The sequence below is a fragment of the Chiloscyllium plagiosum genome, unplaced genomic scaffold (assembly GCF_037043375.1).
Source record: "Chiloscyllium plagiosum isolate Xiang-an unplaced genomic scaffold, Cpla_swu_hap1 HiC_scaffold_17, whole genome shotgun sequence".
Classification (NCBI taxonomy): Eukaryota; Metazoa; Chordata; class Chondrichthyes; order Orectolobiformes; family Hemiscylliidae; genus Chiloscyllium; species Chiloscyllium plagiosum.
The window spans coordinates 58,068,618-58,095,482 of NW_028270155.1; the positions used below are offsets into that span (position 1 = coordinate 58,068,618).

At 41.3% G+C, this 26,865-nt stretch overlaps 1 protein-coding gene across 4 annotated transcripts in view; it reads right to left on the reverse strand.

Annotated features, from left to right (window-relative positions):
• slc9a5 (solute carrier family 9 member A5) overlaps nucleotides 1-26,865 on the reverse strand; it is a 280,610-nt gene that overhangs the window by 109,028 nt on the left and 144,717 nt on the right. For all 4 annotated transcript variants that reach the window (XM_087995957.1, XM_043707124.2, XM_043707125.2 and 1 more), the window contains exons 2-4: nucleotides 26,216-26,518; nucleotides 20,010-20,173; nucleotides 536-614 (exon numbers count right to left, since the gene is read on the reverse strand). In XM_087995957.1, the coding sequence (XP_087852083.1) occupies nucleotides 536-614; nucleotides 20,010-20,173; nucleotides 26,216-26,518 (546 nt within the window). The remainder of the gene's footprint in view (nucleotides 1-535; nucleotides 615-20,009; nucleotides 20,174-26,215; nucleotides 26,519-26,865) is intronic.

A 26,865-nucleotide genomic window follows, 5' to 3' on the forward strand; every position in this document is an offset into this window, starting at 1 on the left:
TTCACAGGCACATCAACAATTTTTGAAACTCAGGCAATTGTCTTCGAACAGAGAGGAAAGTGATCATTAGTGGCAGACTCCACTCATCTCTATAAACAGTTTTGATTACATGGTTTCAGATGTGCTTTGGAAATCAGATTTTGAATGTTAGAAGTGAGTGTTCAATACAAATACTGATCATTGCATCTCGATTTCAAGATAATTCTGATCAAGTGTTCTGAATTGAATCCACTAATGTCCCTTTTTCTTAACTTGGATACCTCTGTTAGCCAGTTGTTGGTTTCATCACATATTAAATGCCTTCTGTAAAAGACAGCCAGCCCAGGTCTGTGAACTGGCTTTTACGAAGTATACAAGACTAGCGCAGTAATGATTCACAATTTGATCTTCCTGTCACCCGTCCCTAACCGCCTTCATTTCTGCACTTTCTCACAGATGAAATTGAACTTAGACTGGATGAATGATCACTGGTGTGGACTGACACAGCTAACTATTTCATTCATACAAGACAGACAGATTGATTGAATTTTCTTACCTACACCCTTGACATAATCTAAAGCTTGTATATTTTCTGAGCCAATTGCCGCAAAAGAGTTAAACACTTTATAGAGCACCTGCAAAAAAGAAAAGGGTAATGATTTGACATCAGATTCTTCTGCTGTATTTGCAATGAATGGACAAAATCTCTGTGTTAATTTTTTTGCTGTTTATTTCCCTCAGATGAGGCTGCCTGCAAGGTGAGGAAAATTGAAAATTTCCTCTTTAATTTGAATATCTGTTCACTCTAACGCCCACCAAATTAAGGAAACATACCTTGTGTGGATTTCTGCATGCTGATGTCAAAGTATTTATAACATATAACAAAAAATTAATCCCCAACTCAGAAAAGCAGCCCATACTATACTAGGTATTTCCAGTTTCCATACAATGCCTTGAGAATGAGATTGCTGATTCAGTACTGAATTATAGACAACATTGTGCTCTGAACAAGGCACCTTATGTACCAGTTATTAAAAGCCATATGCTGAGATTCCCTAGATCAGGGTACTAGGAGAAAGTGAGGACTGCAGATGCTGGAGATCAGATTTGAAAAGTGTAGCACTGGAAAAGCACAGCAGGCCAGGCAGCATCCAAGGAGCAGGAGAAGCTATGTTTTGGGCATAAGCTCTTCAACAGGAATGTGTCACATTCCTGATGAAGTGCTTATGCCCAAAATGTTGATTCTCCTGCTCCTCGGATGCTGCCTGACCTGCTGTGCTTTTCCAGTGTCACACTGTTCATCAAGATAATGTCCCTTTTGAAATTCTATAACATTCAAACCCTCTGACTAACCAGAGATTGCCCTTAAAATGTGCTCTGATACAATGTGACAGGTGTTGGTTAGCTCAGCTGACTGGATGGTTAGTGTGTGATGCCAACAGTGTAGTTTGAGGTTACTGTGAAGGAGTGTCCTTATCAACCACTCCCCTCACTTGCTAACCCTCAGGTTAAACCACTAACAGTCATCTCTCCCTAATGAGAGAGCAGTCCTATGATCTAGTTGAACAATGGTGGCCTTACCTTTATTTTTATAGTTTGATACCCATATAAGCACAATCAATTCCTGATCTGTGAGTTTCGCGCAACTTCAAATTAAAACCCCGATCTTAGCAATAACCATCTTAATTAATCCTTCAGATTGCTGTTAGCTCCATAAAACTGGAATTTGAGGATGTAACAGAGCTAATATGGGAGTCTGGAGTTGCACTGTGCTCTACAATGAATCCATATATTAATGACTGAAGATTGCTTTTTTGAAAAATTCAAGTCTTGCTTAAAGAGAAACTGCAAAAGTCACTTAATAATTACTTAATAACACAGCAGTCAGGAACATTCAGCCTCAGATCTTCAGGTGGTCATCCTCCAAGATGGACTTTAGGATACACAACAACGCACAGTGGCCAAGCAGAGGCTCATAGCCAAGTTCGGTTCCCATGAGGATGGCCGTAAGTGACTGCAGTACACTATATACTGTCTCTCTCTCTCTCTCTCTCTCTCTCTCCCTCGCTCACACACACACACTCTCTCTTACATACTCACACAGAACTTGTCTCATACATATGCTCTCTCTCTAATACAGACACATACATCACCCACACCAACACCCACGCACACACCCTCTCACAAGCTTATATTTCATCACATTCATGCACGCACTCTACCAAACATGCACACACGCAAACATGCACTCTCTCACATATACACACTCACACTCTCTCTTTCTCATGCATACACACACACATATAAGTCTGTGGAGTGAATTTGCATTTGCAGAACTGTACTTGTAGACACAATCTATTTCGCTCAAAAAGCACACAACCTGCAGCCAGTCCATGTAACATTTTATGAGTCCCTACTTTGGAAATAGAACCAGTCTGACCAGCAGCATACACAGCAACACACTTCAACCAAATAGTCATGTCTGAAAGTCTAAGAGGACTAGGCATCGGTCAAGGTATCAGTCAAGGGCATCATCTGATATCAGGCCAGGGTCTGATCATTTGGGCCAATTGGAGTTAGTGGAGTCCTTTTCATTGCAGTCTGGGGAGTGGATCACAGCCAGTCCTAGGATCTGCTCATACGTTAGTCAGGGCAGGCAGAGCTGTCTTTCCAAGTTGGTCAGGGGGAGCGGAGGGTGGTGTGTTGTGATAGGTCCGTATTTCTGATCACTGAATGTAAAAGTGACTTATTGGGGTAATGCTATGGTGAGAAGTTGGGAATTCAATTGTGAGGATTGGAGTCAACATGCTAGGCGGTTGGGCAGAAAATAATTGTGGAGTGGACAACTTAACACATAAGACTGGGAAACAACCCCGCATGGAGGGCAAAGGCTACTGTCAGCACAGATGGCACTTGTAATTTAGATACAAATGGATGGCATCTCAATTAGTACCCATTTGTATCTAAATTACAAGTGCATTATTGAAGTGGGACATGGCTGCCACATCCACAGTGGGTGGGCCGAGTGTTTTCTTTTCTGAGGGCGAAGGCTTTATCTTTAAGGGCGGCACCGTGGTTCAGTGGTTAGCATTGCTGCCTCACAGCACCAGGGATCTGGGTTTGATTCCAGCTTCGGGCAACTGTCTGTGTGGAGTTTGCACATTCTCCCCGTTTCTGCGTGAGAATCCTCTGGGTACTCCAGTTTTCTCCCACAATCCAAAGTGTGCAGGTTAAGTGAATTGACCATGCTAAATTGCCCGTAGTGTTCAGGGATGTGTCGGCTAGGTGCATTAATCAGGGATAAATATAGGGTAGGGGATTGGATCTGTTGGTTACTCTCCGGAGGGTTGATGTGGACTTGTTGGGCCAAAGGACCTATTTCCACACTGTAGGGACTCTAAATTTGTACGATGTGATCCCCTTCCATGAGCAATAATGTTAATCAGACACTTGCACAGGGCAGGCTAAAGACATCTGTTGTCACATTATTCTGCATGTGGACCTCAAGTATTAACTTACAGAAAAGCAAAATACTGGAAATCTGAAACAATCACAGAGAACATTGGAGAAACTCAGTAGGTCTGGTAGCATTCATGGAGAGAGAAACAGAATTGACATTTCAAGTCCAATATGACTCTTCAGTTTTCATGAACATCTGATAATGAGTCATATAAGATCAAAATGTTAACTCTATTTCTCTCTGCCAAACCTGCTGAGTTTCTCCAGCATTTTCCATGTTAGTTACATATGTAGCTGACCAATTTGGCCTTTTTATGCTTTTCCTGCTGTTTAATTGAAGTTAAGGTCAGAAACTGGCAGAAGTCATCAAAATGTAGTTCCTTCATTCAATCCTGACAAAGTTTCATTCTTCTAAGAGTGCTATGGAAAAGATACCTATCGCTCAGACTGGGTTAGAACATTATGCGACACTAAAAATGGCTAGCTTTTATACTTTCATTCTTGTTGTTGCAGCTAAAAGGACATTTGCTCATATGGCTCATGATGAAAAGCAAACATATATCTAAAAATGTCATAAGGTTGAAGTTGAAGTTTCACCCACTCTACCTATGTACTCTCAGAAAGTGTTTTCGTTATGAGTGTTTTCATTCCTTGTCCTCCCACAATGTCTTGTTGCAGTCCTGGGGTCTGTAGCTGAGGTGGAGGGAACCTGCCCTACTGCAGAGTCTGTTGGCCTTAGAGGTTGGAGCAGGCAAACCCAGAGTCATTTGTGGCTAAATTCATTCTGAGAGTGTCCTGTTTACACAGAGGGTTAAGGCTCGAACCCGCATAAGGTTGGGGATTGCAGACAGTATAAAGGTAGAGGGGCTGAACACCTCTGGATTGTCCTGAGCAGAGACTTCTGGGAGGCCAACATGTTGTTCAGCCTCCATCTGGATGTCTACTGACACTGTCCTGTCTCCAGAGGCACCTGCAGTGAGATCATGATCCCTTGATCCCTGATAGTGAGTCCCATTGGCTGGAGCAATGGAATGCAAGTCTATGTGTCTCTCCAGTAGACATTAAGAATGCCCAACCTGGTTCTCCATGGCAGCCACCAACTTGTCCACGGAAGGAGCCGGATAATCATATGCCAGTGACTGCACAGTACAGGGAGTATTGGTGGAGTCCTCCAACCTTTGATTCAGTCTCTGGCAAACCTGCCTGCTGCTCCTTTGATTGAAGTTATTAATGGCTGACCCAACAGGCTCTATTCCTGCCCAGGCCTCCAATTGCCAACAGCAGCATGGTGGCTCAGTGGTTAGCACTGCTGCCTCACAATGTCAGGGACCCGGGTTTGATTCCATCCTCGGGCGACTGTGTAGACTTTGCACATTCTCCCTGTGTCTGCATTGCTTTCCTCTGGATGCTCCGGTTTCCTCCCACGGTCCAAAGATGTAGATGGTGAACTGGCCATGCTGAATTGTCCATAGTGTTCAGGGATGTCTAGGTTAGGTGCATTAGTCTGGGGTAAATATAGAGTAGGGGAATGGGTCTCGGTGGGTTACTCTTCGGAGGGTCGGTGTGGACTTGTTGGGCCGAAGGGCCTGTTTTCACACTGTAGGGATTCTATTCTATTCTGAGTGAGGGATGGGGTTTTTCCTCAGCCAGCTGCAGGGCTGTCACAGGGAAGGCACCCCACACTTCCTCAGCCCGACAGAAGGGTCAGTATCTGAGCTGGTGAGAGCTGCGGGAGGCAGCCCTGGCGATGCTTCCTATGGAGGATCTGTGGCTTTGTACCTCAGAGAAGGAGCTGACGTCCTGATGGATTGTTTTCTTCAGGGCAGTGACTGTGGAAATGCCTCTGGTACAGTCAAGGCTTCACCCTTTATTTGATGATAGATATTCAGGATTAATTTATAAGGCAGGACTGAAAAGATGGAAATTCCTCAGAAAATGCCTGAGACATGGGAAAAGAGCTGAACTGCAATAAAAGATATTTTTAAAATGATACCTGTCACATTCCTCTTTGATGCTTGCCTGCTCAGCATGAAATTTTGATTGCTACATCCCTCTCTGACCTAACCCATTTCCCCTATTTTACCTTTCACTGTGGCCGACAGCAAATATAGGCAGGAGCTGGCAGTCAGCTGGGCTTGGTGGAGCTTTGAAACATTCCTGATTGAAGGGCTTATGCCTGAAACATCGACTCTCCTGCTCCTCAGATGCTGTGCTTTTCCAGCGCCACACTTTTTTGACTCTGATCTCCAACACCTGCAGTCCTCACTTTCTCCCAGGAGCTTTGGAACACCCATGTCACTTACTTTAAACAATTCCTGATGTCTCAATGATACGAATCAGGGATTTTATATCCAGCTCAAACGCAACATTTTATTGAAACTGACCCTGCTGCATTCAAACCAACACTGGCACTGGTAACAGCTGCAAAGATTGGAATTATGTGATTAATATCCAGCACAACAGAAGGGTAAGTAATTGGCTTTTGAACTGAATCCCTGTTGTGATAAAAGCCTTTGGATAATTTTTTATGGTAGTCCATTAGCTTTTGACAATGAGTATAACTCCATGCCCAAATGTATTTAATTCTCTATGCTAACATCAACTGTTTGACTGAAAGCTTCATCTATCTCTGGCAGATTATTTTTATTTTGTGGTTCTGGAGATCAGAACTTTCCTGTTTTTTGTGTGCAATTCTGGTCTCCTTCCTGTCAGAAAGATGTTGCGAAACGTGAAAGGGTTCAGAAAAGATTTACATGGATGTTGCCAAGATTGGAGGATTTGAACTATAGGAAGAGGTTGAATAGGCTAGGGCTGTTTTCCCTGGAGCTTCGGAGGCTGAGGGGTGACCTTATAGAGGTTTAAAAAATCATGAGGGGGTTGGATCAGATAAATAGACAAAGTCTTTTCCCTGGGTTGGGGGGAGTTCAGAACTAGAGGGCATAGGTTTAAGATGAGAGGGGAAAGATATAAAAGAGACTAAGGGGCAACCTTTTCATGCAGAGGGTGGTACATGTATGGAATGAGCTGTCAGAGGAAGTGGTGGAGGCTAATACAACTGCAACATTTAAAAGGCATCTGGATGGGTATACGAATAGGAAGGGGTTGGAGGGATATGGGGCGGGTGCTGGCAGGTGGGACTAGATTGGGTTGGGATATCTGGTCGGCAAGAACAAGTTGGACCGAAGGTCTGTTTCCATGCTGTACATTTCTATGACTCTACAAACTTGTCACAATATCAAGTAAAACATTATTATGTGTCAGATTATACAATGTAACAGATGCTGCCAAGAAAGGCAAAAGGCTGTTTTAATGAATGCAGGAGCTCAGTGAATCATTTAGTTTCACAATCTCGGCTTCGTAAATCCTCTATAGTATTTAAAATCATAGCCAATGGTAATTTATAAATATAACTTATTCTTGCAAGTGGTAGTATGTGATGAAGCTGCCCTTTATTAAAGTTATGTTGTCCTTGATGTTTTCTCAGAGAGGTTGTAAGAGACACAGATTCCAAAAAGTTTGGGGTTGAAGGGTTTTAGGGCCAATTTGATTATAGCTAACAGATACTGCCTCAGGTAAATGGCTTATTAATTTTAAAGAAACACTTGTACAATGAAAGGGGAAAGGCCAGTTCTCCCAGCTCAGTTTTTCTTTGGCCTGGCTATATACTGACAGCAATTAGTTAAAAATCACACAACACCAGGCTATGGTCCAAAAGATTTATTTGGAAGTACTAGCTTTCGGAGTGCTGCTAGTGCTTCCAAATCAACCTGTTGGACTATAATCTGGTGTAGTGTGGTTTTTAACTTTAGAGAGTGTGGTGCTGGAAAAGCACAGCAGGCCAGACAGCATCCGAGGAGCAGGAGAATTGATGTTTCGGGCAAAAGCCCTTCATCAGAATTTGCCTAGTTGATTTTTAACGTTGCCATCCCAGTCCAACACTGACACCTCCACATCATTGAAAGCAGTTGTAAAAGCTGCTGGACCCAAAGAAGCAAGTCCCTGCTGATCCTCCCTCGCTCTGACATCTCTCCTGTAAGACCATGTGTTTGATTTTTCCTTTTGTGCCAAGGGGTGTTGATGGGGATTGTTGCAAGTATTTGGAACAGCATCATTAAGTTGGGATAACCTGTTGAGTTTTCAGATAAGTTAAGTAATATGGTATTTTGTTCTCTTTTGTTTGTGTTTTATTTGGTAATCTTGTAAATAAATTCCGTTTTGTTTATAAGTATGTAGTTTGACCAGCTGCATGGTTTGACCAGCTGCATCCCTCCTAAAACAACGAGCAAAGTTAGGGTCTGGGCCACTTTCTTGAAATGTTTTGAGGGAGTCTGGCCTGGTCCCTAACAAGTATCACATGTCACGAAGTCTCAAAAGATACATTATGTTTAAACAATTGAACAAGGAAATAACCCATTTGTAACTACAGTAATTTGTTTATGCAAATAATTATATTAGGAAGCTTCATGCAGAACAATTTGATTTACAAATCATAGAATCCTCATAATGTGGAAGCAGGCCATTTGACCCATTGAGTCCACACTGACCCTCTGAACAGCATCCTATCCAGACCCATCCCCCTGCCCTAAAACCCTGCATTTCTCATGGCTAATCCACCTCGTCTGAATATCCCTGGACACTATGGACAATTTAGCATGGTCAATCCACCCAACCTGCACATCTTTGGATTGTGGGATGAAACCAGGACACCCGGAGGAAACCCACGCAAATACAGGGAGAAGGTGCAAACCTCACACAGACATTCGCTCAAGGTTGGGATCAAGCCTAGGTCCTTGGCACTGTGAGGCAGCATTGCTAACCACTGAGCCACCATGCCACCCTCAAATGGCACAGCAAACCCAGAACAGGGCAGTGGTTAGTCATGTATGAAGGATCCACCACTCAATATTCAGTTTGTTGGTCCTAACAGATCTAGTGGAGTCAGAATCTATTGAAGTAGTGAGGGTGCAGCTTCTGTCTTTATTAAGTTTGATGTTTGGAGTTTGCGAGGGGGAGAAGGGGTTCTTGAGCAAGCAGCCTCTAAAGTACTACTTGCAAGGACTGGTGGCATATTTTCAACATTTTTATTTTAAAACTTGCAAGGGGGACCAAGAATGCCTGGTAAAATCCTCGTAGCAAATGATAACAAAATGAAGGTTGATGATTAAGTCTACAACCAGAGGAATTGTGCAACATTCCAATTTCTAATTGGGTGACTAGTGAAGTGAAGATGGAGCAGATTGAGATGGTAGCAAGGGGGGGGGGGGGGTGTAGTTCATGCTACCATTAAGGGTTACCTCTCTGTAAGACAACATTGCAGCATGCCTAGAAGGAAGGAGAGAACCTTGCTGTCCATATAATTACCAATATCTAGAAACGTACTTTTCCACAAAACACCAATAAAACTTCACTTTCCCTTTAAGGAGAATTTGGATCATCAAATTTATCACCTTCCCAGTGAGCTGCCTATAGCCATGTGGTTGGTGGAGCCATCAAAACAAATAAGGACCAGATATGAAAATGGATTCCGCCTCCTGTCTACATAATCAGACGAGAAGAATGGAAGCCACATTCTCTCATTCTGCATTGCCTGACTGATGTCATTCATGAGCATCAACCATTGTTCTCAGAAGCCAGCACAACTCTTCAATTTACTGTTTAGCACAGTGAAGGTGTAATGTAACATTTCAAACCCTTGGGAATCCCAGCAAGCAAACATCCAATTCATCAGCTCAGCGGGTGCACAATCTCATGGAGAGGGTCAGAAAGAATCCCCCCTGGGAAGAAGGGGGTGAGGTTAGGATTTGTGGGATGTAAGGGCTCAGGCGGAAGTGTAGTTGAGTACATCTGCGCTGGCCAGCTAACTAGTCAGTCAGGAGTTCGACTGTATATTTAATAGTCAAGTATTTGATAAGGTGCCATATTGTGGAAAATAAAAGCTCCTGATGGATAGGGAAACATATTAATAGATAGGAGATTGGCAGGCTCACAGGAACTGGAGAGTCGGTATAAATGGATCTTTTACAGGATGTTACAAGTGGTGTACCTCAAGTGACAGTGCTGGGGCCCCAACTCTTTACAATTTATATAAATGATTGAATGAAGGAATTGAAGGTATAGTTGCTCAATTAATTGATGATACAGATAGGTAGGCAAGTGAGTTATGAAGAGGACGTAAGGAGCTTACAAAGTGAAATACATAGGTTAAGTAGGCAAAAGTGAGGACTGCAGATGCTGGCAACCAGAGTTTAGATCAGAGTGGTGCTGGAAAAGCACAGTAGGTCAGGCAGCATCCGAGGAGCAGGAAAATCGACGTTTTGGGCAAAAGCCCTTCATCAGGAATTCCTGATGAAGAGCTTTTGCCCGAAATATCGATTTTCTTGCTCCTCGGATGCTGCCTGACCTGCTAAATAGGTTAAGTGTCTAGGCAAAGGTCTGGCAAATGGACTACAATATGGAAAAGTGGAAAGTTGTCTATTTTGGCAGAAAGGATAAAAAATAATTATCAAAATTATGAATAGATACAGGGCTCTGAGATGCAGTGAGATCTGAGTGTCCATGGGCATGAATCACAGAAGGTGAGTATGCAGGTATAGCAAGTAATCAGGAAAGCTATTATAATGTTATATTTTATTGCAAGGGGAATTGAGTGCAAGAGGAAGGAGACTACATTTATACAGGGCATCTGCTCCACTGTGTACAATTCTGGTCACCTCATGTGTGGAAGGATGTTAATGCATTGGAAGCAGTTCAGGGAAGGTTTACTAGTCTAAAGCCTGGAATGAGCAGATTGCCTTTTGAGGAAAGGTTCGCCAAGCGTGGCCTGTATCCGCTGGAGTTTAGAAGAGTCAGGCCTGACCTAATTGAAACATAAGATCCTGAGGGGACTTGACTGAGTGGATGCTGAGAGGATGTTTCCCCCATGGGAAATTTAAAACAAGGGGACATCATTTAAAAAGAGGGGGTTGCCCTTTTAAATCGGAGTTGAGGAAATATTATTTGCTATCAGAGGCTTGTGAGTCTTTGGAATTCCCCTCCTCAAGGTGGATGCAGAACCTTTAAATATTTTATGCAGAGGTTGATATATTCTTGATTACCAAGGGGAGGAAAGATTATCAGGGGATTGGAGGTTAAAGTCACATCAGCCATGACCACATTGAGTGAGGGAGCAGGCTCAAAAGACTGGGTCATCTACTCTTGTTCCTACGTTTTAGATTAGATTCCCTGTAGTGTGGAAATAGGTCCTTTGGCCCAACCAGTCCACACTGGCCCTCCAAAGAGTAACCCATTTCCCTCTGAATGATGCACCTAGCACTATGGGCAATTTAGTATGGCCAATTCACCTGACCTACAGGTCCTTGGACTGTGGGAGGAAACCCACACAGACACGAGGAGAATGTGCAAACTCCACACCGTCACCCAAAGCTGGAATTGAACCTGTGATCCTGGTACTGTGAGACAGCAATGCTAACCACTGGGCCACCATGCCACTCCACAGCAAGCTCAAGGTTTAATATCTTTCAACTTCTGACAGCAACATTTCTAACCAAATCTAATATGAACAGAAGCACACAGTGCCAGACATTGTTAAACACATAGGGCATTAAACATATCCAGAGGTAATGACCAGAAACTGGGCCAAAAAATGTAATATGTTTCCTTGCACATAAAAGTATTTTGCACTGTTTACTTGTTATCAACACTTTGATATACTGACAGGCTGAGATGAAGTAAGGTGAGAGATTACTTCTGTGGAGCTTAAACAGCAAGACGCATGGAACTGCTTGGTCTGTTTCTGCATTGTAACTATTATGCAATATCACTTGATGTAACTTCAATTCACAGTCATGGCGAGTAAGTGCATAAAGATATCACAGCAATGTATAGGTTAAATCTGTTTGACGGTCATGTCTGATTATCTGTAGAGAACTGGTGAAGGAGTAACATGAAGTGCAGGAAGCAAAATAAAAGATTAAAGAAAGCAGTGAATTTGAAATGTGCAATCAAATGCTGATACTTTCTAATCAGGATGTAGCTGTTTCAAGATATGCCTATGTTTGTTGCAAGACTGGTTTGATATTGGTATGCTGACTTAATGGGTAGCGCTGGTGCCTGCAGCACCGAGAGAGTGCTGCTTGTTGAAAGTGCAGTCCTCAGGATGAAATGTTAAACCCTCCCTCTCTGGTGATGTAAAATATCCTGTGGCACTATTCTGGTGAAGAGCAGTGACGATGCCCTTATTAAGCCCCCTGATGGCAAGTCACTGGACTAAAAACATTAACTTTGCTACTCTCTCCACAGTTGCTGCCAGAGTTATAGAGTCATAGTCATACAGCATTGAAACAGACACTTTGGGCCAACCAGTCCATGTCAACTATAATCCCAAATTAAACTATTCTCACCTGCTGAATTTCTCCAGCAATTTCTGGTTGTGTTTAAGATTCCCTTGTCTTCTGGGTGAATACATGCTCTTTAATCATTATTACAAAAGGACAGATTATCTGATTACTATCGGATAGCTACTATCGGAGCTTATTGTTCTCAAATTGGCACATTTCCCATGCTATAACAGTGAGTACACTTCAAAGGTTCTTCACTAGCTATAAAGTGCTTTGGGATGAACTGATGTTCTGAAAAGTTAGCAGGTTTTAGGGGGTCAGAGGTGGGGGAACTCAGCATGGAGGCATCCCTGAGAGGTAAGAACAAATTAAAATTTAGGGGACTTGATGTAGTCGACCCAGTGTAAAGAGGAAAACCCTCCCATTGTCTATCATGGCTTTAAGGACTACCTTTCTTGCCACAGCCCCCTTCTAGGCCACAGAGCTTCAGGCTGTGACAGCCCTCCAATCCCGTTATCCCAGCCATTTAACCCCCACCCAGCCCATGGTCAGCAGGAAGAACGTGACCTCCATGAAGCTGATGACCTTCCCAAATGGAACAGGGAACCAATCCGCTCGCAGCCTTTCACTGGGAAATGTCCCCCATTATGGAACTATGCCAGAGAGAGGGCCCAATGTCGCTTCCAACCTCCACTTCCACCACTTGAGAACTATGGAAGTCTTATTTTTCTTTCAAAATGATCCTAAAATAAGAAATTGCCATTGCGGTTTGGACAATTAAGGTAAATCCGACAAACTGCATTGACGTCTCAGAGTACGTTACAGTGAAAGCTGATATTGGAGACCCTGAGACATTCAGAAAGCTTTTGACGATATTCAATGTAAAAGACTTCTTATTATGCTGAAAATCCAGGTTAGAGTATAAGACTATCCATGATGATACCTGAGGGATGGAGAGTACTGGGAAAAGGCATTTTCTTAGGCAGAGGCTGGGATCCATGGCATAACAAAGTGCTGGATTCATTTAAATAAATTAGCAACAGCTACTTGCATATTTTACATAAAAAGGTGAATATTACTCCAAAAGCTTTGTCAATAACTTGAACTTTAAGGAGTGTTTTAAACTAACATAGAGAGAGAGAGAGAGGTTGAGGAGTTTTTGGAGAAAATACATGAGCATGTTCTTCTGGGTAACTGAAAGCACTTCTGTCAATGGTTAAGAGAAGGGGAAGAGGTACTTTTAGACTGTTATAGGAAGGATATTATTAAGCTGGAGAGGGTTCAAAAGAGATTTGCCAGAATGTTGGTGGGAATGGAGGGTTTGAGTTATAAGGAGAGGCGGGATAAGCCAGGACTCTTTTCACTGGAGTTTAGGAGGATGAGAGGTGACCTTATAGAGATTTATAACGTAATGAGGGGTTTACATAAGGTAAATGACAGGTATCTTTTCCCTAGGGTGTGGGGATTTCAAAACTAGAGGATATGTTTTTAAAGTGAGAGGAGAAAGATTTTAAAAATGCATATGTAGCAATTTCTTTTACACACAGTGTGGATCATGTATAGAATGAACTTCCAGAAGAAGTGATGGATGCGGGTACAGTTACGATGTTTGAAAGACATTTAGATAAGTACATGAATAAGAAATGTTTGAAGGGATGTGGGCCAAGCGCAGGCAAATGGAAATGATTTGTTTGGGATTATAGTTGACATGGTCTGGCTGGACCAAAGGATCTGTTTCCATGCTATATGACTCTATGACTGCAGTAGAATGCAATGTTTCTGACTGCTTTCATCATGAGGGACATTCGAAAATTAAGTAAAAGGTTTTCAAAGTTTAAACAACAGGGTCATAGCAAAACCAATAGAAAATGATACAGCAAAGGAATTGCTTGAGGATTTTGGTCATTTGTGTAAATAGATAGACAGACGGAATCTAAAATTGGATATTTTGTATGAAAGCATTTCACAGGTTCATCACTTTATGCTTTTTGAATTTTGAGGAAGCCATATTCAACATAGAATGCTAACTCTGTTTCTCTCCACAGATACCTCCAGATTTGTTGAGTACTTCTTTTTGTTTCAGATTTTCAGCATCTACAGTATTTTACTTTCACTCTCTCAGGTAGAGGTCAGTTTTGCTGCAAGGTCTAAGAGGGGGCATGACGTCTTCAAGACAAGGTGTGAGCTGGCAGTAGAAAAGGTTGAAAATCTGGAAAACTGGGTGAACAACTTGGAGTCTCTAAATAGTTAGCTGTTTTCTCAGAAGTAGTTAAAGCATGAAGCAGGGAAGTTTCAGTTGGTTGGTGAAAAATAACTTCTAGAAATCTACACCATCAGGACTGTTGTGACCCAATAGACAGAAGCAGAAACATACCTTGCTGATAATAAGTATACCAGAGATGAAAGCTACTGTCAGATAGGATTCCTAAACAACATTGTGTGAATAAAAAGTGTTATAATGTGGAACTGGATATGTCTGCAGGGGGTGATAGAGGTGAATTTGGTTGTGTGAGGCTGATCTTGATTGTATCAGCTATTTAAAGTGAAATTTTTCATTCTATTTGAAGTAACATTTGCTTGCCAACTCCCGTGCCATTTCTGTTGGTTTTGATTTGAATTAAAATAAAAGTTATGAAAAGTGAAGTTGTGTGGTAATTTCTTCATTTGGGACTTGTTTGGATAAGTATAGATTTTTTTTATCAGTTCCCCCAAGGGTATTACAAAACCAGAGACTTGGGACGAAGAGAGCAGTCTTAAAGACAATCTTAATTGAGGGAAAAGAGACTGTGAGGTTTGGGGGAAGGATATCCAGGGCTTAGCATAAAAGACAATGGTGGTGAAATGATAATAATTAAGGATACAGAGAAGGCAAGAGCTGAAGGGACCCTGAGATCTCAGAGTTTTGTTGTGCAGCAGTAAGTTAGGGAAGGATGATATTGCAGAGGAATTTGAAAACAAGGAAGACAATTTTTAAATTGTGGCATTGAGATACTAAACAGCCAATGTAGGTCAGTGAGCAATGGAATAATGGGTGAATGGGATTTGTGAGAGTTAATCTAGGAGCAGCAGGGGTCTAATTAAGTTTCAGCAAAGTACAAGGTTGGTTGCTGGTTTGCAGAGTCTCAGCGAAGCTATCAGTACACTCAAGAGAGTTATAAGCACAAACTCCAGCAGAGAGTTGGATGCAGGTTAATTATTCAGCCAGTATGAGGTTAGACTAAAAGTCAGTAAATAAACACAAACTTTCTGATTTCTCTGGTTCATTTAATGGATATTCTTTTACATTGAGGGGCCAGCCCAACATCCAGTGAAATTCTATGTGTTAGGCAAAGTTCAAAAAAGCTAAGATTAAATTGAGAAGTTATCAGCAGCTGTAAAGTTAGGTGAATGTATTTCAAAGAACATCCCTTGAAAGTGGTCTCAATAATCTATTCAGCATCTGTTCCTTGATTACTCAAAATGTGACAAAACATTCTATCATCTCAATGCTTTAAATGTCTCATGGTATGCTATTAATTACACATGTTGGTTATATAGATTTTCAAAGGCTCCTGTATCAAAGCAATTTAAAGGGCAAGATAAAATCATTCAAAATGTTCTCTCCCTATCATAAACAATATTAAATTATGAAACTGACCATTCCCGATCCAGAAAAATGTATCTAATATTTTTAACTAATTCTAGGGATGTGGGCCTTGTTGTTAGACTAGCATTTATTGAGCATCTCTAATGCCCTTGAGATGGTGAGCTGCCTTCATGAACCTCTGCAATCCATGTGGTATCGGTAGACCTGCAAGTTAGGGAGGGAATTCCAATATTTTTGACCCAGAGATACTGAAGGTATGGTGGTATGGTTCCAAGTCAGGATAGGCTGTGACTTGGAGGGAAACTTGTAGATAATTGTATTCCCATATATGTATTGCTGTAGTGGAAGTTGCTGTCTAAAGCACCCTGGAGAGTTGTTGCAGTGCATTTGTAGATGATCCACGTTGCTGCCACTGTACAGAGAAGATAGAAGGAATGAATAGTGAAGTTGTTAAATGTGATGGTCATCATTTGACCTTAATGGCATTGAGCTTCTTGAGTGTTGTTGGAGCTGCACTTGTCCAGGCAAGTGCAGAACATTCCATTACACACGAGGCTTATGCCTTATAGATGGTTTTGGGGAGACAGGATTCCTAAAAATTCCAAAGGAGAGTCATAGGTCTCAAAATGTCAACTTTGTTTGTCTCTCCACCTATGCCGCCAGATCAGCTGAGCTTTTCCTGAGCACTAGGGATGCTCAATAAATCTTAGCCTAGTAGCAAGGCCCACATCCCTAAAATTAGTTTAAAAAGTTACGTACACTTTTCTGTTTTTATTAAATGTTGCATACTCTCCCCGTCCAGAGAAATTCCCTGACCTGCCCAATGTTGTCCAGCATTTTCGTTCCATTTTCTGATTTGTGGATCTGAAGTAACTGGATTTTCTTTCTGTTCTCAGTATCTTGCCCTTTTCAATGAATATCTTTATTTTTAAAAAATATTTAACCAAGAACTCCACATTTACTTAATCTTTTTCTCTGTTACCAATCTTGCCCCAACTAACTTGGGATAGCTGGTTAAACTGGATACATGAGGGGTTTATTGTTTATACAAAACCACTTGCTATCAGTGAAGGTTCCAGATTTTGGAATGTTCCTCCACTTCTGTATTATATTGAGAAAAGAAACTGAACACAACTTCCTCAGGTTAACTGTAATCATATAACACATTATAATACCTGTAGTCTAAGGCACTTTGCAATAAATGTCCCTTGAAATGTAGGGCAGAATGTTAAAGGGGTGACATGAGCCATGGTGAGTTTTGTGGCAGAATCAGTGAGAAGTCTAGACAACAGCACCATCTCAATCCAATTTCTACGTTTTTGCCGAGTGGCGAGGTGAGTTTCTCACTAGGCAGTGACAAGTTGCTAATTAAGAGGGACTTATTGAAAGCCTTATTAACTCCACAACCTGCACTATTAATATCCAGCTTCCTCTCTTACCAAGCAAACCAAACACCAAGGATTCATAGCCTGGACGTCAGAGCAGCTACCTGACTGTGACCAGCCTTCATATTATTCAGCATTTCAGGGTACAATCCCCAGACACCAGCCTTGTGGTCTCAACAATGCCCTGAACTCTCCCCCCAATTTCTCTTTATTTGCAGCTCCCCAACCCCACCTTCAGTCCTGAAAAGGACTTGAAATGGAGACTTCTCCGCCTCCTGATGCCACCTGGGCTGCTGTGTTCTTCCAGCCTTTTGCTTGTCTATACTATATAACCAAAGAATAATCTCCCTAGTTTTGTATTCAAATCCCCTCACACTAAATGATACCATTCTATTAGCTTTCCTTATTACTTACTGTAGCTGCATTCTAACCTTTTGTGACTTATGCACCCAGCTCCCCTTGCATCTCAAAGCTCTGCATTCTCTCACTATCTGGATACTATGCTACTTTTTATTCTTTCTGCGAAAGTGGAACTTTCACATTTTACTCCATTTGCCAGATCTTTCCCCACTCACTTAAACTACATTTATAGCCTTGTAAACTCCTTATGTCCTCTACACAGCTTATTTTCCTAATTGTTTTTGTGACATCAACAAATTTGGGAACCAGATCTCCCATCCATTCACCTGAATTAATTGAAAACAGTTGAGATCCCAGCACCAATTCCTGTTGTAGATCATTTGTTCGACCTTGCAACCAGGAAAGGCCCCATTTATACCTACTTTCTTCCTTCTGCTAGGCAGCCAATCTTCCATCTATTTCAACATGTTATCTCCAACATCATGAACTTTTACTTTCCACAACACCAGCAATATACATAAGGCAAGTGCGGAAGCAATAGCCAAGGTTCATTTGGTGGAAACAAAAACAGGAGTTGCTGGAGAAACTCAGCGGTCTGGCAGCATCTGTGGACAGAAAACAGAATTAACATTTTGCATCCAGTGACCCTTCTTCAGAATTGATGGTGGCTAGGAAAAGGTGGTTTATATGCCACAGACAGTGGGGGGTGGGGAAAGAGGTGGAGATGGGGTACAGAGGGAGATAAAGACAATAGCTTGACAAAGAGGTGGATGATAGTTTTCCAGGAAGAAAGAAACGCTGATAATAGACCATTAGTGGGTGAAAATGGGTTGGCTGTGCCATGTCACGACAGGACCTGGGATGTGTGGGTGGGTCAAGTACATAGAATAAGATGTTTAGGCCCTAAAATTATTGAACTCAATATTGAGTCCTGAAGGCTGCAAGGTCCCCAAGTGGAAAATGAGATGCTATTCTTCCAGTGTGTGCTGAGTTTCACTGGAATACTGCAGCAAGCCTGAGACAGTGATGTTGGCCAGGGAGCTGGGGGCTATTTGAAGTGGCAGGCAACTGAAAGCTCAGGGTCTTTTTTGCAGACAGAATGTAGGTGTTCCGCAAAGTGGTTGTCCAGTCTGGGTTTCATCTCCCCAACTGTGAACAGAGCATACAGTAGACTAGAATTAGTGAAGGGCAAGTAAATTTCAGCTTCAGCTGAAAGGTGGGTGAAAGGCCTAGAATACTGAGGAAGGAGGAAGCAAACGTGCAGGTGTTACATCTTCTGCGACTGCAGGGGAAGGTGCCTATTGGGAGTGAAGGAAGAGTGGACCAGTGTGTCCAGGAGGCAACAATCCCTGCGAAGGGCTGACAAGGGAGAGGAGGAGAATATGTGTCTGGTGGCGGCATCCCACTGGAGGTGGCAGCAATGGTGGCTAATGGATGCAGAAGCTAGTGGGATGGCAAGTGAAGATCAGAGAGACCCTATTGGGTGTTCTGGGAGGGAAGGGAGGAATAAGTGCAGGAAATGTATCAGACATGGTTATGGGACCTATCTACAAATATACTGTGGAATCCTGAGTTGAGGAAAAAGGTTGACATTTCTGAGACCAAGCTGTGGAAATTAATATCTTCGAACAGATGTGATAGAGATGGAGAAACTGGGGAAGTGGAATGAACCCGAAATGTTAACTCTGCTTTCTCTCCGCAGGTTCTGCCAGACATGCTGAGTTTCTCGAGCAATCATTGTTTTTGCTTCAGATTTCCAGCAGCCATGGTTCTTTTCACTCGTTTAGTGGAAGGTCACCCAGGTTTCTTTCAAGGTCATCATGTCAATTCAATTCAATCATCCACAATAAGGTCATGGATACAAGGCCTTGTTCACTAGTGAACTGAAATTCTGGACAAATAGTGACAGCTGATTCACTTGTAGACGCCAAAGAGGCAGCGCTCGAGGGTGAATAGGAAGGGAAGGTGACAGGTAAAGATCAATCTTGAGGAATGGGGAGGCAATGGCCCAATGATATTAGTGCTGGACTGTTAATCAAGAGACCCAGGTAATGTTCTGGGAATGCAGGTTCAAATCCCACCATGGTGGACGGTGGAATTTGAATTCCATTGAATAGAAAATCTGGAAGTAAGAGTCTAATGATGACCATGAAATCACTGTTGATTGTTGGTAAAACCCACCTGGTTGACTAATGTTCTTTTGAGAAGAAAAGTATCATCTTACATTCTCTAGCCTACATGTGACTTCAGACCCACAACAATATGGTTGACTCCAAACTGCCCTCTGGGCAATCAGGGATAGGTAATAAACGCTGGTCCATCCAGTGACGCCCTTGTCCCATGAATGAATTTTTAAAAATGAGTTGAATTGGGCAGTTTCTGTTGCTGATCATGAAGACTCCAGGAGACAAATGTAGGGAATTTCAAGACTTTTGATCTTGGAGTATTGAAGGATACAGTAGGGCATTGGGAGGACAGAACATCTGAGAGTAGACAATTGAAAGGAAGTGTGGTGATAGGTGAGAGAGGTTTTGAAAGTGTTAGAAGAAAAGGAAACAAAAACAGTTATTGGTTAAACTTTACAGGGACAGTCGAAACACTCAGGAATGATTGCAGGGAAACCTGACATATGGTTGGGATTACATAGCAAGGCTAGAATAACAAGGAATGGAGAGGAGGCAGGAACAGGAATTCCAGAGTTAAAGTCAGAGATCCTGTGGTGGGTTAAAATTGACAAAAGCAAGCTAGAGTCAACTTGAAGCATTGTCAAACTGATGTCCATGTTTCAAGACATGTGTGGAAGCTGTGAAGAGTCCAGAAGCTATTTGAAAGACAGAGTAACACAAATAAGTGTCTACAGAATACAAAGTGCAATATGCAAATGCAAAACAAGTGTTAACTTACAACAGTTACAGCATCGTTAAGGAGCGACTCTCCAAACACAATGATGAACAGAGTTTCATTAACATGGACTTCCTCAAACACAGCTATTACTGCCACGGGATCCACAGCAGATATTAGACTGCCAAAAAGCAGGAAATCAAGCAAATCTGCTTCCACTTTAGGATCTGAAGAAAATGAGCAAAATATTAGAGAAAATTACTTCAACAATAAATATAATATTTCATAATTCAGTGAGTGAATACAAAGCAGGTTGCCAACCTTAGGAGAAGAGGAACAGTAGGCCATTCAGCCCATTGAGCCTGCTTTGCTATTCAATACAATGTTTGCTGATCATTCATTTTAATGCCTTTTCTCTCCTGTTATGGATCAGTTGTTGCTTCGTAGTAAATAATCTATTCTTCTGTTAAGTCTTCCAAATGAGTTAAAGTTACACAATTCTTCTTTGGTTTGTATTTCATCAGGAGGAGTGGTTCAGACCAAATACCCCCTCAGATATATCCTAGGAAGCAGCCTAGACACTAACTTCTTCTGAATTAACAGTAAGTGTAAGCTGCTGTGTTCGAGATGTAATTCGATTGGTCATTCCACTCAGCTTTAAGCAAAACACACTTTATTATTATCCCCAGTTAAAATACAAACAAAAGAAAGAAGAATTTGTGTAACTTTAACTCGATTGCTTATTTATCTACTAAACAGCAACTGTTCCACTATAGTAACGTCCCATAAACACACCCATGGCAAAGGCAAATTCAGTAAAATAGATTGTCTCACATGCAATGCTTGTCCAGTCCAAGAGGAAAGAACATCAAGAGAAAATTCCAGCAGAGAGAGAGAAAACTCAATCATTATGCTCTAGCAGGGAGGAATATATGCAGCTTCTAAAGCCTAACAACTACTGAAAACTGAACTAAAATCCTAGTTCTGTGGGAGCCTGACTCCACCCATTCAAGCTGCATCTATTAATCTAACTTATAAAAAAAAGCTCAAGGCATCACGAGCCTTTTACTTTATTGGTTTGGAATAGACATCTTGGCACCTCGGGCTAAAAACCTCTCTTCAAAAGAAACCAGGACAAAATACACCTCTTAAAGCTATAATATTGTCATACCCCCGAATCATCCTCAAATCTCTTCACATCCTTCGCATTTAGAAACCTGCCAGTCTCTAGTTTAAACATACTCAATATTAGAGCTTCCACAGTTCTCTGGGGTGGAGATTCCAAAGATTTACTCCCCTCTGAATAAAAACATTACCTCCTCCATCTTGGTACTGTGTCCTCCCTTTTATTTTGAAATTGTAGCCTTTGGTTCTCGACTCACCACATCGTTAAATCTTACCTGCATTTCCTCTTTAAGTATTTTGTAGATTTCAATGAGGTCACCTCTCATTCTTCAAAACTTCAGAGAGTACATGCCCAGTTTTCTCAATCTTTCTTCAGAGAACAGTCCCGCCATCCCAGCAACAAGTCTGGCGTACCTTTGTCACACTCCCTCAGTAGCAATAATATCTATCTGAAGGCAAGGAAGCCAAATCTGTATACATTACTGCTGGTGTAGTCTAACCAAGCTCCTACACAGACATAACAACTACTGTACTCAAATCCTCTTGTGATAAAGGTTAACACACCTTACACATCCTACATGAGAGATAGCCTTCAGCAACATAAAGTCAAGGTCACCCAGGGCCCTTTGTACATATACATTTCCTGTCCTCTTACCATTTAAGAAATGCTCAGCACCAGCATTCTTTCTAAGTTGAATGGCTACTCTGAGTTGCTGTGAGGGTCTGTCCATGCTGATCGACATGCTGACATATGCACTTCCGGTTTCTCCAGCTGCTGCTGCACATGGAACTTAGAGTCTATGCAGTGGCTGGAGAGACGAGAGGGAATGTAGGATCTGTACATCTGTTCTTTCAACCAAAATGGATAACCTCAGATTATTTCCCATCTATTATGTTCTTGCACACTCACTAAGTCTGTCCAAATCCTTTGGAAGCCACTTTGCTTCTTCCTCACAACAAGCAATCCTGCCTAGCTTTGACTCATGAGTGTACTTGTAAATTTTACATTTACAAATTGTGAATAGCTGGAGCTCAAATTCTGATCTTTGCAGTATCCCACTAGGCACACCCTACCAGTGTGAGAATGACCCATTTATTCGCACTCTCCATTTTCTGTCTGTGAGCTGATCTTTAATCCATGTCCCTGTCTCTGTGCTTTAATTTTGCTAACCAACCGTATGTGGCAGAAGTTACCAAAAGCCTTCCAAGAAACCAAGCAGACTACATTCACTGACTGCCCTTTATCAATCCTGTTAGCAACATCCTTGAAATACTCCAACAGATTGTTAAACTTCCCATTTATAAATCCATGCTGCATTTGCCTAATCAAATCATTATCGCCCAAGTGTTGCTTTATCACATGCTTTATCACAGATTCTAGCTGTTTCCCTACTACTAATGTCTCAGGTTTACAGGACTACAGTTCCTTGTTTTCTGTCTCCCACCCTTCTTAAACAGTGAGGTGACACTTGCTACTTTGCAATCTGCATAGAATCTATAGAACTTTGGAAAATGATTACCATTGGAGATTACTATCGCTACAGGTATCTCTTCCAAGATTCTGGGATGTTGAAATCAGGTCGTGGTATTTATCAGCCTTCATTCTCATTGATTTCTCCAACTTGAACTACTTACTAATTTCCTGCAATTCCTTATTGGCTCTCATTCTTTGGATTTTTCATTTTGTCAGATTTCTTGCATCTTCATTGGGAAGACAGACAAAAATAACTATTTAGTTTCTGTAAAATGTTTCTATTCCTTGTAATAAATTCTCCTGACTCTGTCTGTCATGGATCCACATATGCCTTAATCAAAGGTTTCCTTTTTACATACCAATCAAAGTTATATTAGTCTGTTATTACATTTTGTGCTAGTTTAAATTCATTTTCTATTATTCATTTCCCTTTCATTTTGTTAGTCATCTGTTGCATTCTAAACTGCTCCCAATCCTCAGGTATACCACTATTTCAAGCAAATTTGTAGGCCTTTTATATTTATACAATTCTTAGCTTCCTTTGTTAGCCATGGTTCACTGACTTCTTTTGGATTTTTGTGTCTTGAAGGAATATATAGTTGCTGTAAGGTATGCAATGTAATTTAATGTACCACAATACCTTTTAATGTATTTTCTCAAACAAAAACAGAAATTGATGGAAAAACTCAGCAGGTCTGGCAGCATCTGTGGAGAGAAATCAGAGTTAACATTTCAGAACTGGTTAGGAAGAGCTGGCTAAGACAACAATCTTCATCAGTGCATCACTGTCCAACAAAGTCAGCCAAGATTCTGGACTGCGACTTCAAATGTAATTCAGCAGGAAGAGGGCTAATAACTGAGGCATGTCTTACACAATGATACACAGTAGTACGGAATCTCTTATTGAGTAATTGCATCTTCAACATTGTAGAGTGTTACACTGAAATTCCACCTAAAAATAAGCTTCATTCTTGTCAAGCTCTTCAATCTTAGTTAGACCTGCAAATTAAAGCTTGTCTTTAATTCAAAGAATGGGTGGAGTGATGCATCTGTCAGTTTCTATAGCCTCTATATACCTGACTCAAGTTCTATAGCAGTACATTGTACCAAACATGATTCCCCATTAGCTATGACTACCCAACTGTGGTTAAAGCACCAACAATAATGGGGACATTACAGAAGAGGAGGCAATTTTTTAAACTGTGTGTTAGAAATAAAAGGGACTTTTAAAAAAAAACTTTAAGAAATAGCTTCATTTGTTTTGCAAGAGTAAAACTTTCCTTTCACAAAACTGATCAACAAACAGTGCTCGCCAGAATGATTTATGATTGGATCACGTTATTGCTCACACATATTACATCAAAGTCATCTCTCATTTGACTATAATTCAATCTCAGCACCTGCTGCTGTAGGAAAGCAGTTCAATGTTTGCAATCAACAAACGTGCCTTTTGGATCTGAGTCAAATCTGACCTGAATTAGTCAGAGCAGTTATGTCAATGACCAACATTCGAAAATGTTAAATGTCTGACAGTCAGTTACCAAAGGAGCTTTAGGTCTATTGACAAAGTGAAACATTACACATGTATACTCCTAACTCTCTAAGACACCAATAGTGTCACTTCTGGCTACAGCAAATAAACAAAATAAACCAATTAACTGATAACAGACTGTAAAAATACCAAAAACTCCAATGGAAACTTATTAAGTTAGAGTAAAATGTTATTCTCAGGGCTGATAATGCACTCCAGCCCTTGTGCAGCCCATTGCTCATGGATGACTTCACACGTATCAGTGGACATCAGATACTCCCTTCCCATGATCACCTGGAAAAAGTAACCCTTTGAAACAAATCATCAAAGTAACAAATGAGCAAAAAAAAACACTACTTAAAGGGGAAAAGTTTCTTTATGCTCTGTTGAGCAAATAACAATCAAATTTACAAATTAACTAGTGGACAGCTCCTTAAAGGGGCACTGTGTCAAAAACAAAACTTTGAAGGGAATGTTACAAATTAATACCAAATATTTCAACTGATGATGCACTCTAGCCCCCGTGGTACCTAATGGTCATGGAAAATCTTAAGGTGCCAGTGAACACTATGCGCCTCCTCTCCAGAAATACAAAGGGTAGAACCGGACACATGGAAGAGATGTTGATATGTGCACGTCATTATCTAATTTGTGACAGCCACCAGTCCTCCCAAATCTGTAAGCATATGATCTTATTTTAATTAACATTATTAACAAAATGTTGCCTGCTTTCATTCTATGACCGCTTTGAAATATTTGTTTCTCTGTATTGACTGCCATGTTTTAAGTCTAGTTTTGGTGATTTCATACAAAACTAAGAAGGAAATTGAAGAAGGGAAATGAGTTTGAATAAATGAGTGAAAGGTGATTTTGCTGTTATAGTTGGTGGCCTGTGTTCACTGGTAACACTGAATCCTAGTACGGTTATAGCACAGAGGAACTAATTCAGACCAGTGAGCAGGTTCCTGCTCTCAGCAAGACCTGTTTGATAGTCCCACTCCCTTCATCTTCCCCAAAGGCTCTCCAATTTCCAGATGCATAACTAACTCCCTTTTTAAAACAACAACTGCATACACCTTCACCATTTCAGGCAGTGCATCCTATCATTCACTATATAGAAAAGTTTATCCTCAAATAACTGTGGTTATTTTGCTAAATCATCTAAAATCTGTGTTCACTAGTACTCGAGCTTTCTCCCATGGAAACCACTTCTAGCCATCCTGTTAAGACTTTTGATAACTTTTGAATACTGTCAAATCTCTTCTCAACAATCCCTTCCCCACCACCAGCTTTGGCAATCTATTAGTTAGTTGTAGTCCTCATTCTTGGGACCATTCTCGTGAATCTGTTTGCATCTTTCCTGAAGTGTGTGACACCTCGATTGGGACACAGTTGAGGCTGAGCCATGACTTTACAAAGGTTTGTCACAACTTTATATAATAGGAGAAGCAGGCCTTAAGCTATAACCCTGTCCATGTTCCTTTGTGTGCAGCTTCCAAGCTGTCATTGTTTTCACCTTTGATGATGGTCTAAGATGTTGAAGGCAATTAACAAGGAAAATGGAGCAAGGTATAACCAAAGATCTCCTCATTGCTCAGAGTTAAGACTAATGCCGAGGAGATTAGGAACATGAAATTACATCTCAAAGTTTTTATGGACCAAGATTTCCAAAAGGCACCTTGTAAAATTCTCAGTCTAATGTGTTCCAACGGCTATTTGTTATCACAACTGAATGAAGCAGACTAACAGCATTAACTGCAGCACCAATTACCATCTTAACAGAGCTCCTTATGCAGTGCCCTGACTCAAACCCATCTAAACTGACACATTATCAGATACAAAAGTTATGAATGGACCTGAATTGCAAGCTCAAGTTTATAGGAAACACAGACAATTACTGAAATAAAGGAACATGGATAATTTGATTCTGGACACTGTATTTGCACAACTCTGGTTATAAAATGATACAGATTCAACATTCTAGTGCTAGTGGAAGAAAAGACAAACTTTTGTATTTATCAGCGCAGACACTGTTTAAGGCTCTCCCATTGTTGTTTGTGGGCAGCGGAGAGCTCTGTCACTGTGTAAATTGATCCGCAATGGTAAAAATAGCAAGAGTCACACTGGACTGCAACTTACCCATCAGCCCAGCAAGCTTGATGCCCCAAAGTGCTATTCCAGTTGTGAATGAATTCCAGAGGGTGCCAATTGCTGCATACATCAGAATTGCACCAAAGTTGTCAAAGAAGAGCCTGCTGGGCATGAAGTATCCTGAGTCGAGCACAATGGGTGGGAGAAGAAAGAGGAAGAAGGTATCTGGGTCCAGCTGGTACTCTGGTTTCTTGGCAGCTGCGAGGACTATCCCACCAAGGCCTAAACCAAGAAAGATCAGCAAACAGCTTTCGGGTACCACAGTTGTCACCTTACTGGAGAGGTGGAACACTGGAAATGAATATACAAGGAAATGTCAGTAGACAATCTTTGCTCATTTTCGCTTACAAAACTATAGGCATACAGTCTGAGAAGGCAGGAGATGATTTCTCTCCAATCTCGTGGAAAACTTTAAGCTAAAATAATGTCAAAGTTGTGCATTCATTCGAATGATCAAAAATCCCGACCCACCTCAGACCCCCTGTTCACAGTGAGTAGAGACACATGGTACTTTAGACATTGATGGCACAGCACAGTTTGCAGGTGCAAAAGGGAAAAGGAAAAATGGGGTAAAGGAGCAAGAAAAGTCACATGAACAGGGAGGCTAGAAGAATTACTGTGAGGGATTAGAGTTCATG